Source organism: Mastacembelus armatus, chromosome 9 (genome assembly GCF_900324485.2).
Source record: "Mastacembelus armatus chromosome 9, fMasArm1.2, whole genome shotgun sequence".
NCBI lineage: Eukaryota > Metazoa > Chordata > Actinopteri > Synbranchiformes > Mastacembelidae > Mastacembelus > Mastacembelus armatus.
In genome coordinates, this window is record NC_046641.1 from 10,747,371 (window position 1) to 10,774,716 (window position 27,346).

Genomic DNA, 27,346 nt, shown 5'->3' on the forward strand with positions numbered 1-27,346 from the left:
AACATTATCCTTTATTGATGACCTTGCACCGTAGAATGAACACTAAACCAGCTGTCTGTCAACTCAGCATGATTTGAAAGTAATTTCAAGAGCCTCTTCAAAAAGTCACTAATAAACCTCTTCCAACAATGCAAACCAATTTATTCATAGTTGATTGAGAAAAGCAATTGCTATTTTGGTACTTGGACTCAATAAATAGAGCTTTCTATCTGGGTATCTACATATTGAAAAGAGGCAAACTGGCACTAATCAGCATGTCTGACGAGCAACCAATGCAGCAGAGAGAAAAAACATACATTTTTGTGTGCCTGCCTGACAGCCTGACAGACAAGATTAAGAAGCAGTTACTGCAAAGTAAACTTGAGGATGAGGAAATAGGGTCTGTATATCGATGTGTGATGGAATAGGGATCTGTTTCCCACAGCTTTATCCAAGAAATCCAACCAGCGATGAACAGGATCAATCCCTTTATTTACAAGGTGCATGTTATTGCTTTGCCATGCAGATGCTTTCAGCAGCACGGTAATGCCATCCTGCTATTGTGGGGGAATGATCGCTGCACCAGGACAAGCAAGCCAGGCTTTGATGGGTACAGAATAATAGTGTTACAGAGCTAAGCAATGTATGTGTGGGTGTGTTGCAAATAGGTTATTTTGGATGTTTTTTTTTAGAAGAAAGGAGGCATTACTGAGGCCTTTCCGTGCACCAAGGTATACTTCCAACCAAAGCGATTAACATGAAAGGAAATATCTAATGTTATTTTCCACTGCTGTGAAGACAGAAGCAGAGAAAAGCCTGTAATCACATTATTATTTGTGTCGGAGATCAAGATCAATCAGGGTTAAAGCGTGTCATAATGTTTAACAATAACAATGGATGGCTGCTGCTGCAGGAGAAATACACAACTGCATGTGTTTATACTGGGGTTGGCGGAGTTGGGGAGGGGGGCGGACTGACTAAGATTCAATTTCTATCTTTATTGTTTCATTTGACTAGAGTTTTGATTTACATCATACCTGGATTCTGGTTCTATAAATTCAATATACCTTCACTCTCATACACACACACACACACACACACGCACACACGGACACATACACACACACACACACACACACACACACACACACACACACAATAATGTTTGACAACTGTAAATGTGTCTAGCAGTGTTTCCTAATCACATGCCGAAAGAGGAGGAGGAGGCACCAGTGGAAAAAAAAGACAAGCGCAGAAAAGGCTTCAGTCCCCTCAGAGGCCTGTACTGGAAAACAAGACAGCATCTTGGCACTTGGGGAGAAACTCAAATACAGACTATATCAGCACACGCAGACTAGAGAAAACATTGAGTAACACAAAAAGAAACACATGCTTTACAGTATGTACACAATCCCTTATAAATGAATGAACAGCAGATAAGGGTCAGAGTTGGAATATCATATACCATTCAAACAAGATTACACAAAGCATTATGGCTTTTATGAGCCCTCTAGCAAACAGGTGCAACGAAGCAGTGTGTTCCTGCAGAAAAGGCTAAGATTTAGTCACACAATGTATTGAGCTGGAGAGCAAGCGAGGTGTGAGAGGGAGATTCAAACTTAATGAGTGCTTTGGCAGAGTGTGTGGAAAAGGCAGGGAGGCAGGCAGTGATTAACGGAACACTTCAGAGTACAAGGCACAGCGGTGCTCAAAGAAAACAGTGATGATCTCCACTTAATCGCGGAGAAGCCCGGAGCATCTGCCGCCAGAGCAGGGCAGCGGCACCGGCAAGCTCCCGCTCCGCTAGGCTGTCATCTCCAGAGAGCTGTGGCCATATGCTCGGCTCTGCCGCAAACTCACAGGAAGTTAATTTTCTGACAAAACACAGGGATAAATATGACATTCAAACAAGTTGCGTTCAGCCAGGCTGAACACAGATGCCGTGCCAAGCTCAAGCTGCACACGTGTCACACTTAGGAACAGAGTTTATTTTCATACTCCCACAGTTGTGTTTGCCTAGTTTTGTAGAAATACAGACAATGGGTGGTACATTTTCATCTAGTCAGTATTAACCTACTTAAAGACTCAGTCATGCTAAGTATACAGGGAGAAAAATTCATACACACAAAAACAAACAGACCTATGATACATGATGCCGGTATGATACGACCAAAGTTAAATCAACGATATAGCCTGTAACCCCAAATTCTTTTTACATTTTTTTAAATATAAAACAGCACATGGAGAACTAGAGAGACTGTCCTGTCTGCATACAAACACAAAACTCTGAGACAATGTCATTGTCCTAATGAGGGGAAAGAGAGAGAGGGGAAAAAAGATTAACTTTCATTTCCGTTCACAGACATAGCTCCCTATGGTGTGACATTAAAATAATGTCAATCAAACCATTAAATAGGTGCTCTGTCTAACCTTGTCTGTTGCAGGTGAAATGCCATAGTGGGTCTGAACAAAGGGCTCACAGGTGTGAGCAGAATCCTAACACCTTATCACTGGGCCAATAAAGAATAGAATATAGTGTTTCTCAGATCTCAGCAGTCAGCTACCCCTCCATTTCAGAGAGTAAGGAGAAACGGAGCCTTAGGGGTGAAGCCTGCAGTTCCAACCTACAGATTCTTTACAACAATAGACAGTATCGTATAGTACGGATTGTGGGAATAGCTGGAGGAGGACCAGCTTGTCGACCTATTGAATAAAAAAAACTTGGAGGTAACAGGGATAAAAGAAGATGGAGCCTATTCAAGAGAGAGTGCCAGGTTTGGGCCTCCACCTGGGGCCATCAGAGGCCACTGGTATGGCTGTAATGAGAGGGCAGGGTGACTCTGGGATACAGATACCACCAGTCTATTCTTTGCCACCACTGCTGAATTTCACCCCTTCAGTATCCACTACTTTCATGGAGAGAGGTGAGGGATGGGCACAGTCATACAGATTCTTGTGGCCTTTATCAGGGACAAGGTGATAGTTTTGGCCTTTGGGCCTTCATTCTGATGTCAGGTGCCTGGATAGTTTTTGCACCGCCCCCACACAGAGTGAGAGCAGTCTCATATGACCTCTAAGGCCTCTTTTCTGAGAATTCATTCAACTACTGAAACAAGGCCAAACAAACAACAAATAATGTAACATGAAAACAGTATCCTCAGTAATAAAAAAACAGTAACTGAACACAAAAAATAGAGATTGATAATACTTCAGCTGAAGTAATGCCAAAAGAGTTTATAAAAATTTCATCTAACAGCAAGAGCGAAATCGGCTATTACTCACTAGGCAGATAAAAAGGTTTTGACTATAAGCATCTCTACTCTGTTTTTAGCATATGAGAAACAGAAACAAATGAAAACTTATTTGGGGGAAAAAGACTGGACTGAAATATTCTTCCTTTTTTTTAAAGCCATCCATTACATTACGTGTATAAAAAACTGAAAGCCCTAATATATAACAATGCACTAATATAACTGCAGGAGACTGGGAAAATCTGTTGGAGATATAATATATCCAATACACATGCGCACAGAGGCACACACCCATATATCAAGTGCTGAGTGGCAATCATTCAGCTAGACACTGTCACATTGCGGTAAATGGGCTTATTTTGCATGAGAAGGAAGAGAGAGCGATGGGCTGCAGCGAGCAAAAGAGGGACTGAGGGACTGAATCAAATGATATGAGTAGGCAAAATTAAGCTCCAATGCAAGTGGAACACTTCACAAGAGAGTCAATTTCAATTCCACAGCACTTAATTTAGGATTTGTATGGTTCAGCAGCGTGCTACTGTATGGTAAGCCATGTAAGGACAGAGATAGAGACAACCAGCAAAGAGCCATGAAGGCCCTTGAGGTATCTGTCACACAGGCCTGCCTCCATCAGCCTCTCTTTCTCTCTCTCTCAACAATGAATTAAAAAATAATGATATTATACTGTAGAGATTATGTAGATGTTTAAAGTGGGGATTATAAAATCGCATTGGTTTTAATGTGAGTGCACTTTTTTTTGTGAGAGTTGTGTGTTAGGCTTATACTGAATATGAGGTGTGTTAACTCAAGTGAAGGTGCAAATATTAATCATGTATTTAGCTTTTATTGAACTGTAAAGACACCGTAATCATCATACCTGGTGTTCTTTGAAGTCAGCCCTCTGGAAGTCATAGCCTAGCTGGGCATAAAAGTTGTTCCCAAAACTGTAGGCCTGCCCAGTTTCAGTCCATATGAAGGAGTGTCTGCTTCCACAGGCCACACCAACTATATTGACAAGATTCACATCTGCTTCATTTCTTTTAGCGGCCAATTCCTGTGGCAACTTAACCTCAACTGGCTGGTCCTTTAGTGCCCTCTCGCCATCACCCAGTCTAGAAAAAGCAGAGAGAAAACACATTTTGACTGTTTTTACTTTAACGTGTAAAGGACATCCAAACATTTAAGAGGATGATTGGCAGGGCAGCACAGTTCAATAGCTTTTATATTATGTTGTCTAAATCAATCATTCATCAAGTTTTTTGTTTTGCACAGTATTTTGTTTGATATAATGCAGAACAGTGGTATAAACTTTATTCTACTGAACATTAAATATATTTTTTTAATCATTTTGCTTTCCATTTCACTACAAATATCACTAAAACAAAATTTTATTTAAAAAAAAAAAAAAAAAGATAAGATCTCGGTAGATATCACTTTTAGCTTCCAACCGTGGTGTTGTCTTTGTGGTATATGTAGAAGTGCCACGTGTACAATAGGTCTAACAGGCATATTTCAGTGAGGTCAGTTTTATGTTCCAGGGTAAAAAAATAATAACTGAACCTAACTCAATTTGGAGCTGTACAAATGACTTAGCTGAGGGTTGTGTTACTGTCTCCGTGTCCCTGGTGTGAATGAACAAAGAACATCCAAGACCCTGTTTCAAGATGAGCTGGTCAAACGCAGCCCAGGCACCCCTGTGACCTGTGAGATCCCAGCAGCTTCAAACAAAGCTCTGCTGTTTGCTTCTTGATAAAATGCTCCTCTTTGTATTTGTTTCCCTGAGCCAGCGTCATAACCTGCAATGCCCCGGCCATATCTGCTAGTTTGCGGCATGTCTGAGAAAAATAACAAACAGTCTTCTCCATTATTTCCACAAACGGGGAACGAAAGGTCCTTGCCCGCCATCCCCACGAGAGCCTGTATTGATTACAACAATGCTTCAACTCAAGACAAGACCACTCTGGGGTCACTGCTATTTCCATCAGAAAGTTTGCCAGTTTAAATTTACACAGCTCCCTCGTACTCCTCTCCTCTCTCGCCTCCAGTGAGACATACAGAAGAGCTGAGGAGTTTTCAGATATCAGAGTGCCAGTTGTGTAAGGGAGATGCTCACCCTTTGCTCTGCAAGTGGGTGTTGTGGAGCTCCAACTATAGGCTCCTCTAACTTTAAGCTCCTCACTAGAGAGCCTCAACCTGCTTAGAGGGGTCAAAGCATCACTAGAGGAGAGAGGGAATAAGGCAGACAGAGAAATGGAGAGCAAGAGGAGAACAAGGGACAACCGGAGATGATGAGAGACTGAGAAGTGATGCCTTTGTTTCTTTTATGTATTTCTCTGAGGTCTGCTGTGCTGCTGTCTGCTGCTACCTGAGGCCCACTGAATCACTGCAACCTCCAGGCCCCTTAGATGTCATTACAACCACACTGGCGCCTGGCTGGAGAAGTTTTAACAAGGAAGCTCATCAGGAGGAAAACAACTTATGTTTGTATATGTCTGTTCATCTGTCAGTGTCTTTCTGCGGTTTTATATACAGCTATACTGTCAGACTAACAAAACTTAGCAAGGATAGCTGAACTTTCATGGACACTTGAACACACCACAACAGATACTTAGATAAACTTTATTAATCCCGGAAGGGAAACTCGAGTAATCTCGTGCAATATATGATGATGATGATGATGATGATGATATGTCTTCTTATGAATCACAAACTGTCAAAGTCAGGGTGCTGAATGTCTCAACAATACTGTAATTCCTAATTTCATAAATGTAGGGAATAAATTTTTTCTTTTTTTCTTTTTACATTTGACATTTACTTACTGTCCACTGGTTCCATTTCCCCATGCAAAGATCTTGTTGTCCACTGCAGAGAAAAAGAAGATGTGGACATTGTTAATGAGATGCATTGAAATCAATGAACACTGCTACAAAATATTTTGTAACCATGGTCTGTCTTTGGGCCAAGCTTTGATACGGGGTTACGGAAATAATTAAAAGTGCTAATCTTCAAAAGTTGTACATGTTTCTCAGTAATAGTTTGGGTTGTGTGCTTTCTTTTTTGTCCTCAAGTGCAGAGTGAGGAGCGTTATGTCAGTGGGTGGACCCTTCCACGCTGTGTGAAGTTTGATTAATACAGCCTCGACAGAGAGTTCAGAGACTGGAGCCACCTCTCACACACCCTGCTGTAAAATAATGAGCCTTCAGCTAGAAGGAATAATATACATGGGAGGGGAGACACACTTCCTTAGTCTGAGTTTAAGATGAATATATTCAAATGAAATGAGGAGAGGAGACCATCCTAACTGATTAGACCTGTCTCAAAAGAGAAGGTGAAGCATACATATTTCTCCTGCTATGTACATGTATTTAACTGTCCCCTCTCTACACTAACAATATAACATGGCACCAATCTATTTGCATACAGTTTCTATAAATACCCGAACCTCCACCTGATCCTGCAGCAACTCCAGTCACGCTGGAACACAGACAAGCCTTACTGGTCTTATGGGAACTCAAATACCACAGGGGTAACAGCCAATAGCACCGGACTTTACTCATCAAGCCAACAAAACCCTCATACATTATAGAGTAGGCTATATGATTTACCTAAGCTTGTCAAAAGAGAAAAATTATCAGGCAAATGTGGGGTAATAAATTATAATCCCTGCTGCATATGTTTGACTCGTGACCCTTGGCATTTTAAGGGTTGGGTTGTATGAAAGAGTTGCAGCAAAATGTGTGAAAGGAAATACGATGAAAGGTGGAAACTTCAGGAAATGTGTGCAAAACAGGTCACAGATTTTTATGAGAAGTACTGCATGATTTTGAACATCTACGTACTATAAAGTAGATGTCCATGATTTTACCAATGACACATACCCTCATACAATAAATCTATCTGCCTACCTACAGATATTGGCAATACACTTTGATATTAATACGCTAATAAAAGCCAATTTATTTCAGACTTTGAAATGAATCTATAAAACTTATATCTGAAACATATTCAGAAAGCTGGTCAAACATTTATTTAGCCACCTCTACATTTATCACAACACTTTTTTTTTTTTTTTACAGCTTTGAGTTTCTCCACTATCTTTTGCAATTTCAAACAATAATGTCATTTTTTTAAGTTATAGTGTATTTCTTTAGTGGTACCTCCTATTTAAAATTATTTATTTTTTCGATTTACTTCAGTATACTATATACTGAAGTACAAGTACCACAAGTACAATTAAGACAGAAATTGCTGCAATAATGTGTCACCATCTGTGGTATTGGTATACAGTATGTGAATGTACAAATGTGGAACTCTACCTTTTAATTTTTTAATGGCATGCAGAAATATTCTGGCTCTATGTATGTGAGTGTGTGTGTTCATCAACCTTGGTGTGTACACTATGGAGTCAGCTTTGATTTTCTTTACTACAGACCACGCAATAAACCCAGGAAACTGTAACTGCAGCTCCAGCTTTGGCACCAGAAACAAACAGAGCTTCTAATATGTGGGTATATTATAAGCTTTTAAAGTGTTCCTGGAGAAATGCATATGGTAATAATTCACATGAAATTATATCCTTGAGCTCAGCTGAGAACATACAGCTCACTGGGTGCACTCATTATGAACTACTGCTAATTACTGGTCTATGTACAGTGCTCTGGTCAGAGAAATAATAAGTAACAAAAATACTTTACTGAAAGGATATCCATTAAAGGACCATGTGTTTAAATACAGAATTCTTAAAAACAGCAGCAGAGCATGCAGTATTGCTGTAAAAAAAAAAAAACAACAACAAAAAAAAACATCTTAGCTCTGTTGCTGACTTTGGGGCTATGGTTGCTCTGAGGCTGTTACTGTCATGAATAACAATACACCAACAGTACAGGAGTCCAGGATTTAAGATTACTTTTACAAGCATAAGAGTCCTCAATGGAATAATGAAATAAAGATGAGGATGAAAATGCAATGGGAATAAAGACTGTGACTGTTCCAGAGTTTTATTTTCCTGTTTTGTATTTTTTGTTTTCTTTTGTTTTGGTACTTTTTGTTTTCTTGTTTTTGTTTTCTTTTGCTCCTTTAACTCTTGAGAATTGCTATGTGGGAGTATGATAAATAGCGGTGCTTAGAGTGTGTATAACCAAAACACAAAAATATTGGCAGCCGCAGGTCTGCTGCAATGCTCTGCACACAGGCACATTATTAACAATATCTGTAATAACACCAGGCTCGGGTCAAGCAGTACACAATCCTAATAGCAGTTATAGTTTTACATTTCTTTATTTTTAAATTGCAGAATGGGTGGGATATAAAACTCCACTTGATTGCTACAAACTTTAGATAGCTAAAGTGAGGAAGTAAGTGTTTGGTTAGTTTATCATTAACATTGCATATTGTTTCATCGACTCAGGTTAAGAATAATTTAGCAAATTTGATTTTATCCAGGTCTTCGTAGTTTATGTATGTGGCCAGTAATGTGTATGTATTTGAGTATCCAGATGCCAGACTTCACTGTGATACCTCCCCTCACCTTGTATCAATGAGTCTTCCACAGAGTGGCAGATGTTTCTATCGCCCCCCAACCCACTCATCCACCCACTCCATTCTTTCCCTCTCTCTCTGCGGCAAGGGCAGCGGCTGGCGTGGGGGCATGGAGGCCGACAGCGGTGCATCAGGCTGACGTGTAGAACTGATGGGCAGGCCTGAGAGCTGGCAGTTTGGCAGGTTGAGTGTTCATCCTCCTTTGCCCCCCACTAGCCCCCTGCTAGCCCCTGCTGCTCAGCACCATACCCAGGCACCAGCATCCCAGTGGCTGGTGGCCCATTGCTTTGCTCCCCCATAAAAATAGCCCATCCCATTATTCTTCTGCCTCCCCGGGGGCCACAAGGTCTCCAGCATCATTACCAGGACTAAGGATCTGACTCTGCCACCACTTGGCACTCCCCCTCCTCTCCCCTCACTCCTCTACTCTAATTATAGGTCAAGCACTCTTTTTGTAAATTATAAAACCTTTGTTCTTATCGAAAAACAGAAGGGAAAGGAGGGATACCACGAAAGGAAGAGGAGCAAGGAGGAAGAGAAAAAGTAAAGGAAGAAAGAGAAGGGAAATGGTGTAAAAATTATAAGGGGTGGGGGGGAGGATTTTTCAATTATAAAACCAAGCTAATTTGGTATGACCAGCGACTGTCATGCATGGTGACGGAGCTCCATTATGCAGTCATTTGAGCTCTTTCAAATTAGTTATGTTAATGTCCTGCGTGTGAATGTAACACTTGGATGGGACAAGATTTCAGCAATTAATTTCTACAGTCAGCAGAGAGACAAGCAAATTTATTTTCCCCCTCTCAGGGAATTGGTGGTGGAGGGAGTGAGGAGGGGAGAGAGCATTCTGGAGCAAGGAACAAGCTAAACACAAGACCTAAATAAAGCCTGAACAATGGGAGCCAATGCCTCCTCATTCATTCAATTGACAATGTTTTGCAGCTTAAACCTGTTTTATTAATTATGTTTGACATTTCCTTAATTAGTTTCATTTACACCAAATCAATCCCTGCTGCTGTACAGCGTCATTTATCATTTTAAAAAATTTGCATAGCCAGTGCTGACTTTTTCTACTTAATTATACATTAAATGTGTCAGCCGCGCTTGCTGCCTGGCATTATCTGAGGCAGAAAGGTTTGTGGCTGGACGGGGGTGGCATTAATCATCAGGGCGGGTGCGGGCAAGGGGTGCTCCCGGTCGCCAGCGGGAAAGCCGAGTGGGGCTTCTCATTTTCAAAGCTTGATGCTACCGGGGCCATGGTAACCTCAATGACCTACGGGGAGAGGCAGACAAATCGGCGACCTCCAGCCTGAAAAACAACTACAGCTTGTTTATAAACCATTGTGAGAGAAAGGTAGGAGCATAAACAGAAAAGCAAAAAATCTGGAATTGACAACAGAAGATGAGGAGACAATAGCGTATGGACATTAAGAAATTGATAAATGTTGAGGGAATACAGACTCCTTTTGAGCCAGTCATGTGACATTTATAGACAAAAATAATTTAATCATTAAATTTCACCCTGTGTAAGATATATATTTTTCAGGAAAAAAAAGGAGCACAGGAAACCAACTTCAAGTAATAACAATCACATATATATTCCACCATAACTCCAACAGTAACACAGTTGGCTGAGTATGGCTATTACTTTCCTTTCGGCAAGTTTGTGAACACAGAGCAAACTGACAGCTCAAACACCTGGCAAGCTCACTCCTGAGTAAATCTTCTGAGTGTTGAGGTGAACATGGCTTTACAAATCACCCATTCAGGAGCTGAGACAGAAATTGGCAGGTAGGCAGAGCTGTGGTGTCAGGAGTGAAAATTACTCTGAAATGCGGAGCACAGTGAGAGGCTGAGTGAGTGGGTCCCTGAATGGTGAAAGCTATGGGTGTCACTGTGTACTATGTTCACATGGGAAATCAAACAAGTGTATTTTGGAGGTGAGTCAACACTTTTGTCCTTTGGAAAATGAAAATATTTGATGTCAATTTAAATTCAGCATAGCCTCAGGTATTGCCACATACAAAGAAAAGTGTAGTGCATATCAGGATACCGTGCCTGCTCATGCACAACTGAACAGATTACTCTTTCAGTGGTAGAACACCTGTCCCTACCTTGTATTGGTTCTCATTCTTAAATGAATCCTTTAAAATGAAGTATCTTCTTAAATAAATACATGCAGAGTGATTTAACCTGTCACTGCAAACAATATGAGGTGAGCTGTTTGAGCTGAACTCATCAAGAATCCAAATAAGCCTGTGCCAAGCCACTGAGCTCTCAAAAGTCAAAAAAGAGCTGTGTCCAAAAAGAGACTGTACCCATCTCTTTGCTTGCAACATCCTTCAAGGGCAACACAAAAGAGGGGCAGGCAACAAAGAACCTGAAGAAGTGGCTAATGCCCTGGCATGCCTTAACACAAGCAGCAGGGGGTCAGCTAGAGGCGGCTACATGTGCACGCCTCACTGCCCTGTCTTGCTCCAGCTGAAACACTAACTATCCTCACAGGGTCATTACTTTAAGAACTGCAAAAATCAGGAGCAGTACCTATAACTGCAACAGGTCAGATCAATAATGAAAGGAGGAAAAAAAAAAAAAAAAAAAAACAGAAAAAGTTATCCTTACTAATAGAAAGAAGCCAGACTAAATTCCTAAAATGTGGGGGATGGAGAGTCTGAATATCAAACATCATTATTCTAGAAGGTTCCTAATCAGCATATTAATGGTGGCATGTTGCTTTGAAATAATAGAAACTTCTGCAGTCAAAGTAGTTGAAATAAGCTGCTGACTCTATTCACTCATGAAAATATTATAATTTATATAAGTGATCACTCTAAAAACTAGAACTTTCCTTTCTCTACAGCTCCTCCAAACATCACCATCAATTCCCCGACCAAAAGTACCCCTTTAAATGCAAAACATTTTCACTATCAAGGATTATGCTTCCTTTCAGGATATATGAAAAACCCTTTGTGAAAATATGATGATGAATTCATGGGCCTAAAACTCTGGGGTAGTTTTTACATCGGCGAAAAACGGAGGGAGGGGAGGAGAAAAATCACCTATTTGGATGGCATACATTACCATTACTCTTGTATTGTGTCTCCACTTTTCATAATGACGAGGATAAGTGTCCTGCTCCGAATGCGTATCCGCTGACAATGGAGGCAGACATTACTTGGTTAAAAGCTCAGGGTCCTGTGGGTAAAGAGGCCCAGAGAATAAAGAGTATCCGTCATGGCTAACGAGCTATAAGGATAGCACATTGCCTTTATAAATCACTAGATCTTGCTGTTTATTTAAATTCATTGGTGCCTCATTATAACTGAGCTATGCACCTTTAGGTCTGAGTTGATTAGGAGTGCCATAGCTCAAAATGGCTTTTAATTCAGTGAAACGTAGCTCTGACCTTGGTGCCGTAACCCTGACTAAAACACGCAGCGACTCCCACATTAATAATGATGCTACCTTTACTGGGCCACGGAGCCGCGCCGCTGCTACTTAAAATATGTATTATTAGTTACCAGCGACGGCACATTTATCACACCAAATTACCCTTCGGTGTAAAACTGCTTAATTCTGGGTCCCTGTACCCCTCTGCACTATTACCTGCTCTTTAGAAAGGCCTGGAATTAAATGTAGGGATGAAATGTCAGGGTAATGGGGAAGAGGATGCGGGTCGATGGGATGCACACTTGATCATTCCCTAGTGGCCTTCTCCACATCCCCACGATATACTGAATGTGTCTTCCTCATAAAGGAAGTACCACTGCGCCTTGCGTTGCAGACATTTAAAGATGTAAATGAAGGGTACTTCTTTGAAATATACTTTACTCTGTTCATTAAAATTAGATGCAAAACATATTCCAATCCATGTGAGCCTGAGTTGAAACTTTATACTCTAGGTATCAAGTTTTCATGAAAAATGAATCTCGTAAACAAAAAAAACTTAGCATGAGCAAAGAAAACCGAAGCAACCGTAAACTTTTTAGTTTTAGATGACCAACACTCTACTGACTTGGGTGCATATACAGCACATAAGCATGGATCTATGCACAAAAACACACACATATACACAAAGCCCTATTGTACAGTTAAGGAAAGCAGCCTGCAGTCACTAAACACTTGTCATTGTTCATCCCATGTGTGCCCACGAGAGACTGATTACTTCGACCAGCCAGCTAAATGATTAGATCAATTAGATACTTTGGACTGGGCATCAACAGTGGACTGCTGCAGCTTCAAGACCTGTGGGACTTGACCCATCAGAACCGCCTCATTAGGTCTCTGGACTGTACCCAAAAATCACACCACAAAGACAAAGACAGAGGACCAGAGGAGAGAAAGACAGAGGAGAAAGGAGAGATGAAGAAAAAGAGAGAAGACTAAACTTCAATAGGTGGATTAAATGCATTCTTTCTGTAAAGTACCTCTGGGATCAATTGTGTTTATGTGGTGCAACATCTCAAAAACATGTAAAAACAATATAAAGCGATCTAACAGATACATAAGTGGGAGTATTTTGAGTGTTAGCCATATAATCCATTGTTATGAGACCAAAGGGACTCCATTGGTATACAGAATTTCTTTTCTCTAAGGATAACATCAAACAGTCCAGTAATAATTTAGATTACCAGGGACAACACTACATGGGATTTACAGAGGAACACAGACAGAGCTGGCATAAACACATTTCTCATATCAAACATAGCCATATAGTACAGAAATATCTGCACAATACATTAATGGTTCCTGCTCTTCTGAGCAAATGGTAAGGCTGGAGCAGCAGGGGAAAAGAAGACATTACACACGTTCCATCAGATGTCGAATCAATTAGTCACGACCATCTTCCAGAGTCAGAAATAACCACTCGTCCTCCGGTCTCCAGGGAGCCAGGGATAGGCCCGGGCAACAGAGGAGAGATGGGAAAGGATCCAGAGACCCAAAGGGGGGTAAAAAGGATGAAAATGAGAGAAAAGGAGAAAAGGGGATAAATAATGCTGTCTGTTCAATATGACAAAGACTAGTGTCTCTATTTTCACTGGTTTCCATACATACACAAATCTTTACTCTCAGCGGAAGTGCTTTGCATATCAGAGGGCACTCATTTTGCACACTGCAAATACTCCGGTCATTAACATGTGATGACATTATCTTCCAAATAGCACTACAGAAGGTCTCCTCTATAATGCATACAACACAACTGTAGTACTGACTCAAACCCCTTTTGACAGTATCATGGCTCTCATTGGTCAGCTTTTTCCTCACCACAAAGCCTTTAATCTTTTAATCTGAAACATAAAGCAAGTGTATACAGCACACAGATCATGTGACCACTTTGCTAAAAGGTAAAGAGACATGATTATTCTGTATAAAGGGAAACAATGGAGATCCCATCCCTGCGGGCTAAAAATAATTTAATCTGTCATTTAGGTGCAACAGCCATACACCTGAATAGCACTGATTATTACATGGCTTCTGAAGTTGATAATGAATAAATCTGTTTCTCTTTTCATCTGTGCTGTGGTATACAGAAGGGAAGATATTGTATCAGCTCAAATTTTCTTCTTGCTTAGGTAATCTCTCTAAACCCCCAGATTAGAGTAGTTTTTAATCAAATGGAAAAAAGCAGAGTACGGGTGATAATAAAATCATCCGAAATACTTTTATTAAAATCTATGCTCTAAAGAGAATGACAAAATATGTATTACCTGCAATGTTTAAATCATAAATGTAATGTTATAGTTTTAGGAATATGGTTGACATTCTGGTGTGAGCTGCTATCTCTCTTGCACGTCTTATAAAATGCTTTTGCTTTCCTTTGTTTTGTTTTTGGTTGAGGATTTTTAGAACTTGTACCAATAGTCTCACACGCAACTAAAAGTGCTGCAAGTAACATTATTCACATTATTCTCTTTTTAAAAGTTCCAATGGTGATATCTGCCTAGTAAGGCAAATACAGGGGGTCCACAGTGGAGGCAGTGCAACCCTCTGGGTGCAAGTGTTGTTGTTTGCACATGGCCTTATCCCCTAGAGGCACCGAGGAAAGGTGGAGGAAACGAGAAAGCAAGAGACAGAGACAGAGAGGGGACTCTGATGAACCCAAAAATCACTGAAGAGGAGACCACAGGCATCCCACAAGCCCCTCTGATTCTGCCTGTTATTTTCCCAGGTTGCAGCAAACGCTTCATGCCAGAATCGGCAAGAGGCATCAGAAAGCTCTCGTCCCCGCTCTGAATCTACCACATTAGATGGCGTGTGTTTGTGCCCTAGGGATCGCAGTGGCTCAGCCTGTGTTTGGGGTACTTTGTCAGATGACTCACTGTGTGTGATTTATGAGCTCTGGAAAGGTTGCATTTCCAGCACGCGTGGACGTCCGCATGGTAAATGGAGAAATTCTGAATTTATTAACATACAATGAATGATGATTAATGTTTTGGTATAGATCATGCTCTCTTTTCAGATGCCTCAGTGTGGGGGTGATATATGTAGCAATAAAATGATATGTATGTACTCAAAAGCACATTGTATGAGTGTTGAGTCCATGACTCTTTTAGACACGTTCGCAGTGTGACTGTGTGATGACAGTATTGGAAGGTTTCATACTGTTGCCTGGACTCCATGTACATTTGTATATGTATATATAGATTTATTTATTTAAATATGTATATATAGGAAAACAGTACTTCTTCCGCATGCATTATCCTCCACACAAAGTGTTCTCTATGGCACAAGCACCTTGCATAGTCAATGAGAGAATGTATAAATTAAAAACACAAAACTGTGAGCAAAGGAATGCAATTTAGACCGATATCAGGATACATTTAGGGATCCATTCGTCAAAATCCCCACCATTATTAACTTTTGTATTCTACAACACATCTTCTGTCTCCCTCATCAGCTTTTTCAATATCTTCTCAAATACATTACTGCCAGTGTAGAGCGGGTATGTTCACCCTTGGCCAATTACTGCAGTGAACCATAAAGGTAAGCAGTGCTGAAGAAGGTTTCGTCATATATTTGCCTTTGTGTCCCGACCAGACCCCCACAGTGGTAGGTGGGAAAAACAGGGAACATCAGACATCTTTCTAATCACAGTGACAACAGAGGAATCAATATGCACAGACATGTTTCGGACAGGTTTTTGGGAATAGGTCTATATGAGCCAACAGGAGCATGTTTGCATCTTGAAATGGCAAATCAAGGCTGACTTCCACTTATGCAATGACCTTACCATTTCACCCTTAGAATAAGGGTGAATATTGCTTTATGCTTGCATGTGAGAAAATTGAAGAGGTAGCTGGGTCTAGTGATCAGTGCATTGTGTAAAAAATGAAATGTGTGTGTACGCATATCTTGATGTAGCTGTAATAGGTGCACTTTGATATGACTGTATGAGGTGTGGTGTGTATTTTGTGTTTACTGCATATGTATGAATGCAAGTATAGTTACAGTACACATGAGCATGTGCATGTGCACGTACTTGTGGGCTAACTTCATATGTATGTGGTTGCTGTCAGAAGAAGCTGACTGGTGATGAGGGATGGAGAGAATCAGAAACACATTGGGCTGGGAATGGGGTGTGAGCCGCAGGGTCGCCCTGGCACAAAGCACAACCGCCTCGCACATCATTACCCTCATTCCCCTAATGCGCACAACACTTAGAGCTACAAACAGGCTTGACTCCAGAACACACACAGGCACAGGAACATAAAGTGCCACACACTCACACAGGAACTTGCATACACAGACACACACAAGCAACGCACAATGTGGTATTGCTTACTGTACAGTGTTAGCAACAAAAGCTGTCTCTCAAGTGTGAAAGTAACTGAAACTTAGTCTGACCTATTACTACTTAATAATAACCAGAGAAAAAGAATCCACAGCTGCAGCAACACTGCAGAAGCTGTTCTATACAACAGGCTGTTGGTAGGAGGATGCTGTGCTGTACAGTGACTCTCCTAAACTTTTACTTAAAGTAGGCACCAAAGAAAACACTTCTCCACACCTTTAGATCTTTCCTCCCTCTGAAAACACATTCACTGCATTTTGAGACAAAAATAGATGATAGCCATTTTAAACGGAATTGAGCTCCACTGGGAATAGAATACCTATTCAACTGCAGGACCTCCATAAAAATCAGAGTAGTTTCACACTGTAACGGATGCCTTCCTCCCTTCTTGCTGCATGTGAGGTTTTAGGGATAGTGGGAGCGGCAGGGCAGAGAAAAAAAAAGAGACGGGAAGAGAAGAGAGCAGAAGATATGATGCAGAAGAGTGGAGAGAGGTAAGCCAAGCATAAAATAACTTCAATCTAACATCCTCTCAGTGGGGCGGTTGGAGGCAAATAGCAATCCCACCAATGCCGTGTACTCATGGGGGTTCCCCCTACCTCTCACTGACCCATAGAGAAGAGGATCATGGAGGAGCAGGGATGAGACAAACCCAGTTCAATTAAGGCACAGCGACACCTCGTCAGCACGGTAGATGAAGTGTCAGAGAGTTCAGCTGTGGATAGATCACAGGGAAAAAAACAGTTCCTGGCTCAGCACAGTCAGGGTGTTGCATGCTTTGGACCTTTTTTCTCTTCCCCTTTGTGTGCTTTCAGTTCTCTCTGCCTTTCTTTCTTTGGTAGGCAGACATTAATAATAACAGGTATTTTTCTTAAGGGAGGGTCCTGCAGGATCAGTTTGGTGGGGTAGTCAGTAAACCCACTAATGTCCCTTCTCACAGGCCTTTTGGATTCTGGATATATAAACTTCTTATCAAATTTGTGCATTAGCAGTGAGCCGCCTCAACACCTGCAAATAACATTTAAAGGTCAAAACGACATGTACAGACAGGGAATTTCATGCTACATATTATGGAGCATCAAGATTGCTGGGGGAAGCAGGGAGTCATATCAGAGATATGATTGGGAAAGAAAGAAAGACAGAAAAGAGATCAATGGCAAGTTGCCTTAACTACCAAGGGAAATTAACACATTGTGCTAATAAAAACTAAAAAAAACTTTTTTTTTTTTTGCAATGCATCACACCATTCAGAAATCCACTGCTGCAATGAGAGCAATGTGCCATCCTATACAGAGAGAGAGGCTGGGGGAGGGCACCCACTGGGAGACCCAGAGATATTCACAAGGCCACTCCTCTGCCAAGAATTTCCAGGGGATCTCTCTGTCTGTGATTAGATTGACATTACCATAATATCGGCTTTGTCATTTCGCAGGCCAGTTGTTAACGAAAAGTGCCATCCTTTCCTTTTTTCTCATGACGGCATCAAGCAGGCAGGCAGGCAGGCATCCCAAGGTACAGAAGCTGCTTTCTCCTCTCTCTTCATCGAGCACCCCTCCTCCTGTGAAGCTCCGCTTGGGAGATACAAGCTGGATTTGGCTCGCATCCTTGCCTCTTCCCCAACACTCTGCGTGGCTGCCTGGTGTCAGAGCGCCAACTCTCCCGGCCCAGCTGCACTGATTAGCACAGGCAGATTATTAGCCAGGCATCTCCTGGAACCACAGCACACTTTTTTTTAACCCTTTTTGTTTCACTTTCAATTCATTGTGTCCCATACAGTTTACTGTATGTGCGTAATCACCCCACAAAAGACAAAAGCAAAGGGTAAAAATAAATAAACAATTAGCCCCACACATACAGAAATGGTTAGGTGACACAAATTTGTTAGTATTGCTTGTGGATAAATCAGCAAAAAGTGATTCATCAGCAAAGTGAAAAAAGCCCTCTCATCTGTCATTCTTTGTCTCTCTTCTCTCCCTCCTCCTCCTCCACCTCCTCCTCCACTGTCTAGCACCTGTCCTGCTGCCAAGATTTCACCTCCCAAACCGCGGGACGTGGGCATCCCGCTCTCAAAGTTGTGCAATGCCTTATCTGTACCCCACACATTAACATCCTGCATCTGAGGCATCCTTCTCTCCCCGTGCCAGAAATATGCCGGCATCTCTCGCTCTCCCCCTAGCTCTCTCAACCCATTCCCCATCATGTTCTTTTCTCTTTCTCTCTCAGTGTCTTTCTCTCTCCTTCTTTCTCTAGAGCTTTGCATTTGAAATTGAACAGACACACAGCCAATTTATCATAGGCTGACACGTGTCATGTCCAAGGCCTAACCACAGGGACTTAGAGTAGGCATTGCATTTATCCCCTTTGTTGTCAGCAAGGACCAAGACAATACCAGGAGCTATTAAAAAAGGAGTAAAGAAGGAGAGCGAAAAAATAGGTGGAGAATGAAAGAAGTGAGAATATACCACTAAACATCAGCCAAGATTGCATACCTCTGATGTTTACTCCTCTGAAAGGTTACAGACCCCTGCAAGGTTGAAGCCAGCACATTTTCCTAACAATCAAATGTGTGGTGATGCAAGGCATCAGGGTATAACCCTGATACAAAGCCAAGACAGGCATGAGATGGATCGGGTGGCGAGTTAGCACAATATGGGATCAGACCTTTGTGCTGGAGTTCCTACTGTAATTTAAATTTTAATATCACTGTGCAATACTCATGAAACTAATAGACCCACAAAAAATGTAAGAACAAAAGTTCTATCCAGATGTAAAACAAAGCAGTTGACTGAAAAACACTTCTGGGAAAACATTTAAGAATAATTTAGAAAGTCTAGAAAGTTCACTCCCAGTTGCTAGGCTGCCATTTAGATGCTTTCATAAGCTGCAATAAAGAGCAGGAGAGCTACTTAAAGGTAATCATTCCAGGGACAAGAAAGGGGACAAAACTGTTAAATGTGCATCATATAAAAGCCTTTCTGTTTAATCACTTTATCGCTGCATTATCGCTTCTCTCTTTGAATAGGTTCTTTAAAATAACACACGTTCTTATCGTTATACTGTATGGAAGAGGCAAGAAAGATGACCCTGCCTGATAACACTGTCACTGCAAAGAATGTATATATTCTCTTTATGCAGACTAGGTGGAAAAGATAACGCGGATGGGGACAGAGGCTAATGAGATGAAGGAGGGGTGTGTGAATGTGTGTGAAATAAAGTTATGAACCACAAGGTTATTAATTGGCATCTCACACATCCATGGGCTTACATTCACACTAGCACTAAGGTATGGTATTTGGAATGAATGTTGAATGGGTTTGTGTGCAGGGAATTCACTGTATATTCAACCTAATAACTGACTTTAACTGACAGACGATCTCACAATGGTCAAAGAAACTTCAAAGACAAAGTGCCACCCTCCTTTCCTCTCACTCAAATGCAGCATCTGCAGTGCAACATCATACATCCTCAGCCTGTGACGGTATACGAGACCAGCGATCTTGTGAGCTGCTGAGACTGTTCATTACTCAGTGGTAAGTGACCTTTTTACAAACTAGCTTTGGAAGCCATTTTGGCTCCTCCAGTAATTAACAAGTGGTTATGCATGGGAGACAATTAATGGAAGGTCAAGTGTTCGCCCACTATCCTTTTCTAGATGCCATTGGACCCTTGACACAGAGTTTGAACTCCAGAGCCCATCAGCTGCTGTCTGGTTTTCAGAATTGCACTTTAGACTTTAGAAAATAGTATTATGCGTGGCTAAGTAGGAGATATGAATCTAACAAAAGAAAGGAGAGTGGAAAAGACACTAAGAAGGTCTCTGAGTTTAATGACCAGTGCCCTTTCCGTGTATATCGAGAATTTCATATTCATACAGGCTGACTGATAACTGAAATAAAGGCCAGCCATGTATGTTTACTATAGGTCCTCCTTGCTTAAGAGAGTGAGAGATACTTACACTTTCACATAGAAAGCTATGCCACATTGTTGAATTATTCTGCTTTCACAGCCTTGTATATTTACCCTATTTTTTACTTTCATAGTGTAAAGGCTGATGTTGACTGCTATTAAATTTCCCTGGAGGGCACACTCCTTCACTCACATGCTCCTATCAAATGAGCCAACAAAGCATATCAGGGTGTCGTGTCTGTGAAACACTGCATCACCTTTGTTCACCCTTCATCAACCCTCCGCCCCCCTGCTATTACCTCAGGACTATTCCCTATTCCCTGCTTAACCCTTGTCTACAGGACTGGTGTCACACAGAGCACCACTCTACTGCTCTCCATATTCCACAGTCCCTCACCTCGGCTGACATCTAACACTCGCTTGTCGCCTCAGACATGCACACGTGCATACAAACGCGCTCCATCGCACAGCTGCAAACATGAACTGCATGAAAACAAACGGGCCACTGTAGACACATATACAGTAAATTAGAAATACACAAAGTCAAATGCACACATGGGTGAATTAGCCTGTGGAGGGTTTGATGTCTCCAGATCCTTGCCCTTCATAATAGTAGCAGCACTTGTCATTCCCACTGAACTATGCCCCCAGTACTCCTCCCAACACAATCGTGCACATCTCACACACAAGTGCTGGCACACTGGCGAGTGAGTTAACAACGCAGGAAAAGGTGGCAGGAGAGAGTGGCATTGGATCGTCTGTGCCAGTTGCCTGTCGACTGCACCTTAGGGATTGGTAAAGTTTGATTTGATGGCTTTCCCTGTTAATTAGGGTTTGGAGGTGACTCCTGAAATGGAAATGGGCAAAATGTTCAAAAAAGATGTGCCAATTCCCACACCCCCTCCATCTCCACCTTCCAAAACATGTGACCCATATACTGGAGTACCTAGTAAAGAAAGTAGAACAATCAAGTCATTTGAAGTTATAGGGCACTCTGTATTTGTGTGTTTCTGCCAAAGTAGGCAGGGCAGTTCAGTCAAATTGATAATGTGAAATAGGCTAAAACTTGTATGTGAACAAAGTCAACAACAAATATGAGAACAAAGAAGAGAATGTTTGTTCATTAATATTTCTGCACGTTTAATGCATCCATTTACATATCAAGGAACACTGCCCCCTGCTGCTCTGGAGAAGTGCTGCATGAGCAAAAAAAAAAAAAAAAAAAAAAAAAAGGCTCATTATAATTAAGCAGTTCTGTTCTGTCTTTTTCTTTTTAATACAGTGTTGTGTGTGGCAGTGAACAAGATGAGACAAAAAAAGCAAGAAAGAAGGAAAAAGACAAATTTAGATGGGAAAAAGAAAAGAAGGTAAAGAACACCTCATTTGTAACTTGTCAACTCTGATATTTGATCAGAGCGGAGAAGACGGTCCAGAGATGCCCCATAGCTCTTACACAGCACTGTTCACTCTACCTCACTGCCCTGTTGCCAGGCCTTTTTACTGCAGTGTGGGACTCTTAAACACATACAGTGCACAGTGGCCCAGCTATTGCTGATTTACTGTGTGCGTGCCGTCCTCCATTTTATTTTACAGCTGGCTAGGACGCTGCTGCAGGAGGATACTGCAAAAAGCCCAAGGTCAGGCCCCACATAGCCACTGAGATGAGAGACACAGACTATAATGCATACGCATCATGTTCTCTCTTTATACTGCCCACCCAACATTAGTGGTTATTTTACACTGCCCTGCTCTGACTGTCGATTGCCTCCATCAAAGGTCCTTTGCCTTGTCCAGCACAGAACTTTAGGTATTTCTCATTAGTTTTTTGTTTTGTGTGTGTATTTTATAAATATATTTTGAAGCAAAAAAGGTTAGTCTTGTGCCAAACCATTCACAAGGAAGGTGCCAGTGGTATGAAACCTTAAGATGTTAGAAAGAAGTACTGACATGCATAAAGGTTTAGAAGGTGATCACCACCTTTACAGCAAAATTACAAAATCCATGTTTGGGATAGGGTGATAGGTGATGAAAGGTAGAAAGAGTATGGGTCTGGGAGATGACATACATGAAGTGACTAGGAAGCAGGAGAGGCTGTTGGGGGTGGGGGAACACTAACAGCGTGCTGACAACATGTAGAACAGTCACCAGATATCTTTAATCAGTGAAATGTATTTCCCTCCTGCTTCGCCTGGGAATTGTTCAGCGGTCAGACCTGCTGGGGCGACACAAATGAATCTTGGCGGAGGTGTGGACAAAGGCGGCCGTAAGGTTATGGCATGTAGATGATTGGAACTCTGCCGGTTTCTAAGGGAGCTGCCATGTCCCACAGAGCGGGTGTCACAACCAGATGAAGGGGACAGGGTGCCTGCTCCCCAACCAACAATGGCATGGGCAGGGCTGCTGCACTGTGGATGCATGAGTGTGTTCGTAAGCAAGTGTGCACATACACATAGATATAACATTTAAAAAAACAGCCATACTTAATCTTTTAGAAATGGGATATTAATTCACAATCACTGATAGAAAACAAAGGGAAAATAGTCAAGTGGAAACAATGCAGGGCATGGAAAAATGTATCTAAAAATTTAACTATAAAAAAGCAACACCTGAGACCTTCTCACTTCCCAATATTTTCAAGAATCTGTTTCAAGAATTTCTTTTATTCTTTGTTGACAATACTCTAAAGTAAAAAGACTACAGGGAAAGAAAGTATTGTGTTAATTTCATAAAGAATATGAGAAAATATTTGTGTATCTTAACCTAATAAAATCCCCATTTTATTTTCTATAGCTACATTTCTATATTTCTATAGATAGATAAAATTTCACCTGAAGTACTTCTTACCTCATCTCATTATGTTTTGTTAGGTAATTTGATACTATGCAATATATATCATCCATTTGGCAAAACCATCAAACCATCATAATTCATGCCAAAAGATTATCTGCCTAAATACAGATTTTTTAATAGTTACTTTTATAAGTTACTGTGTCTCATTATTTGCCTTTTTATTCTAAGTCCTCTGTACAAGTAATAGTGAGCGTAAGCCAATTTAGGCTTTCCCTGGCCTCACATTGTTAACCAATCAGAATCAAGTGGGTGGGGGTAGAGATGAGTGAGGGTGTGGCTTATAATGCCCCATGACCCAAGCCCCTGAGGGAACCTCACTCATGCAGATGTCTTGTCTATACTGCGCTCTCCTGCTTCACAAGCCTACCACCATTTACTGTCAGTGAGGAAAATGATATGAAAAACAAAAATGCAGAATGGTGTTGTAGAGCAGTGATTCTCAAAGTCTTACTGGTAGAAGGCAAAAACACTAGAAGGAAAAGGGCAGCTCCCAAACATAGGTCGGCAAAAAGGGCCATACACCAGGTGTGGAATTGTGGGGTACAAATAGTGGAAAGGAGTACGGGTGAGTGGAGAGGAGGCTAAGGTACGTGTGTGAGTGAGTGTAAGTGAGTGTGAGTGTAAGTGTGTGTGTGTGTGTGTGTGTGTGAGAGTGTGTGTGAGTGTGTGAAAGAGAGAAAGAGGGAAGGAGAAATTTGGTGTGTGTGATTGTGTGCTGAGGTGAGAATGTTCTTAATGGGATACAGGTGACAACATGCTGACCAGAGCCACTGAACAATGATTACTCAGGGAGCTGTAGATGTGTAGATGTGTGCATGTGTGTGTGCGTGCACGTGCACCAGAGAGAGAAAGAGAAAAAGATGTGAAGTTTAAAAGCTTGAAAATTATGGGTGTTTTGTCTATTATTCCAAATATAAAAAAGTAGAATCCCCAAGAGTATATTGCATGAAAAAAAAGGAGATGAAGTGTCTCCTTTGAGATGATGCCGACATCAATAAAACAAAGAGTGGGACACTTTCTGAAGCTGAACACTATGAGAACAGCCTATACTTCAAATTAATTCTATAATTTTATGAATTTATAAAGGATTATTAAAAAATTACTAATTAAAAAAAAATACACCCTTGAATTACGTGAACCTTTGGACATTGAGTTTTAAAATAATGTCACCCTAGAGAAAACACTGAATGATTCATTAGAAATAATTGTTCCCTTAATGTAGTTAATCTGAGACAAATAATGACAATTCATGCTAAGCATCTGATAAATTTTTCTTAAATATAAAAACTCTCACTCCACCAATATAAATTCATTTTAGACTCTTACTTCTTTTACTGAGCTAATACACTATTGTGGAATTAATAATGTGAAATAAAAGATTAGGCTTAAAATTAAAAACCAACAAAAGTTAAACTTTCAGCTTAAATACCTTGCTGTTTTGTTAATTATTTAAAAGGGACACTAAGGTGAATTAATCGTACATTAAGGCCAACAAATGAAAGTAGTTCTATACAGTACAAACTCATGAACTGTCGATAGAAAATATTCTTTGAAGCAGTAATTGAAAGATAAAACTGAAGTACCATAAGTTGGGCAGAATAAGTACATAAAAAAGAACAATCAACACTTGACAGAAACAAATGACATATTCTTACAAATATTTTTTTCATTATATTAGTTTCCTTACATTGGTTTAATGAGTACACACTTATTTTTATTCTAACCGACTTATAAATCACTGCATGAAATAAAAGAAATCCATTTTAAGCTAAATCTGATTGGTTAATTGTTCAATTTGATTTCTAGGTGAGACTCAGAACTGTGTTAATCACTGCTAACAGCCGATTGTTTTCATTAGTGTTTCTTTGTGTCTACCTTGACCTCAGCTTCTCCACCAGCCATTTATTCTAAAAAAAAAAATATATATATATATATATATATATATTCAGTTGCACTGTCAAAGTAAATTTGTGTAGTATGTTACAGTGATTTCAAATTAGTCTAAAAACCTCGTCAAAATTAATTTAAATAGTTGTAAGGTAACACTGTAATTTCTCTTACTTGTGTCTATACATTGTGGTACTAAAGCACATCATTTATCAAGAGCATAATTTTCTTTCCAGTGGTGTCTCCACAATGGAAATACAACATTGTGTGGAACACTGGTGCCCCCTAGTGTTAATTATATGACCTTTTGATTGGATCAACACTGATTGAAATTATTGCCAATCAATACTAGCTGGCAGGAAACATGCTGTCTTTGACAGAGATCTCTACATGTTTCACATTTTTTGATTGTACTGGCATTGTACACTATGTGAATGACAAAAAATATATATATTTCATTTTAACATTTATTTTATTTTACACTATTATTGTCTGATATTGATGTAAAATAGCAATCTTAGGTCACAACTCTTTATTAATTTGAAACAAACAATTTTGCAAATAAACAAAAAAAACAAAACCAAAAACTAACATTTATACACATTTACACACCGATATACACATATACATATACGTATACACACAGAACACATTTTCTTATATTTAAATGTAGGTATAAATATACATTATTGACATGGGGTTTAGCCCTATTGACTCAATTTATCCTTCTGGTTCTCTCTCTCTCTCTCTCTCTCTGAGTTGTGTTTTTGTGTGTGTAGTTGCTACGGGTGTGGGAGTCCTTTCACAGTCTCTCAGTAAGTGTGAACTTCAGCCAGTGCCGACTGTTACAGGCACTGTAATTCTCAAGCGTTCCCACAAGTCATTTGCCATAACTTAAAAACTGTGCATTTTCCTGATAACATCTGTCCACTGTCACCTTCATGTGATCATAAAAAAAAATATTTGATTTGACTTTTCACAGAAGGGTACAGGAGTTTGGATACAAAAGTCTGATTTTATTTTTACACGTCGACTTCATGCATACTCCTAAACATTTCTTTTTACATCAAGTTAAACTGTTTTATTCAGATTCTTCAATTACTGAAAAACAAAGTATGTGGTCTCAACAAATATAAGCAGGATTTTGATGTTAATGATTGTCACCATTTGGCTCAAACTTCTATTCTATGTGTGGTCTCTTGTTTCTTTGCCACATAAATGCGTAGACTAACACACACTCTCTTCGCAGAGACGCTGTAAATTTTTTTTCCCTTCACTATTGGCAGACTGCATCATGAACTTATACCCTCAACTCTCCTCTGTCATCTTGGAGCTTTGGAAATGAAGTTATTCTCATCTGGCAAACCTCCCTCTCCTCAATCCCCTTGATCACAAAGAAGCCGTCAAGCTAAAGATATGAAAGCACCCCACAACAACCCTAAACCCCCTCCAATGAGCATGCCATGTTTCTTATGCAAATGGAAAAGAGAAGTACTTACAAGAGGACTTTAAAAAGTATGAAGACTCTGTCAATGCAGCCGCGTATAATAACGCTTACTTGCTAATTTCTATGGGTCAGTTGTGGAGGAATAGACCTGTCAATCATTTTCAGATGTAGCAGAATTTGTCTGTCTACAAACAGGGATACTTTACCGTTGCTATGGAGACTAATCCGAGTCCGCAACTCTCCCTGCACACACTGTCCACATTCTGCGTGTTGACACCATCAGGCAGTTTTTGAAACTACCTGATCGCACATTTAGCTGGAGGCTGGTGCAGCCACCGGTAAGCTCTCAAATGGAGTTCACTGTACTTGAGGTCAGTAAGAGGGCTCTTTCACTCTCTCTGACTTACATTCTCACACCAACATGCACATACACAGACAACACACTTTCTTTCACACAGTTGATGACTGTTTGTGATAAATCGGGTTGGGGGGGGGTGTGTACAGCAAAGTTTATTGTAAAGAGGCTTAAAACTGTTTTCGAAAGCACCCTGGATTGGTCTAGATGAAATTACAGAAATATTTCTAGTAGATATTTAAGCATAATATTTAATATTTAATATCACGAAAACAGTCACAATGCAGGAGGCAATTAAAAAACACATATTTGCCTTATGGTAGACCTAAGTGTATAGATTT

At 40.5% G+C, this 27,346-nt stretch overlaps 1 protein-coding gene across 2 annotated transcripts in view; it reads right to left on the reverse strand.

Moving 5' to 3' along the window:
* The window catches only part of LOC113138710 (RCC1 domain-containing protein RUG3, mitochondrial-like), a 274,667-nt gene that overhangs the window by 225,871 nt on the left and 21,450 nt on the right, over positions 1-27,346 (reverse strand). For both annotated transcript variants that reach the window (XM_026321378.2, XM_026321377.2), the window contains exons 3-4: positions 6,050-6,092; positions 4,108-4,342 (exon numbers count right to left, since the gene is read on the reverse strand). In XM_026321378.2, coding sequence (XP_026177163.1) covers positions 4,108-4,342; positions 6,050-6,092 — 278 coding nt within the window. The remainder of the gene's footprint in view (positions 1-4,107; positions 4,343-6,049; positions 6,093-27,346) is intronic.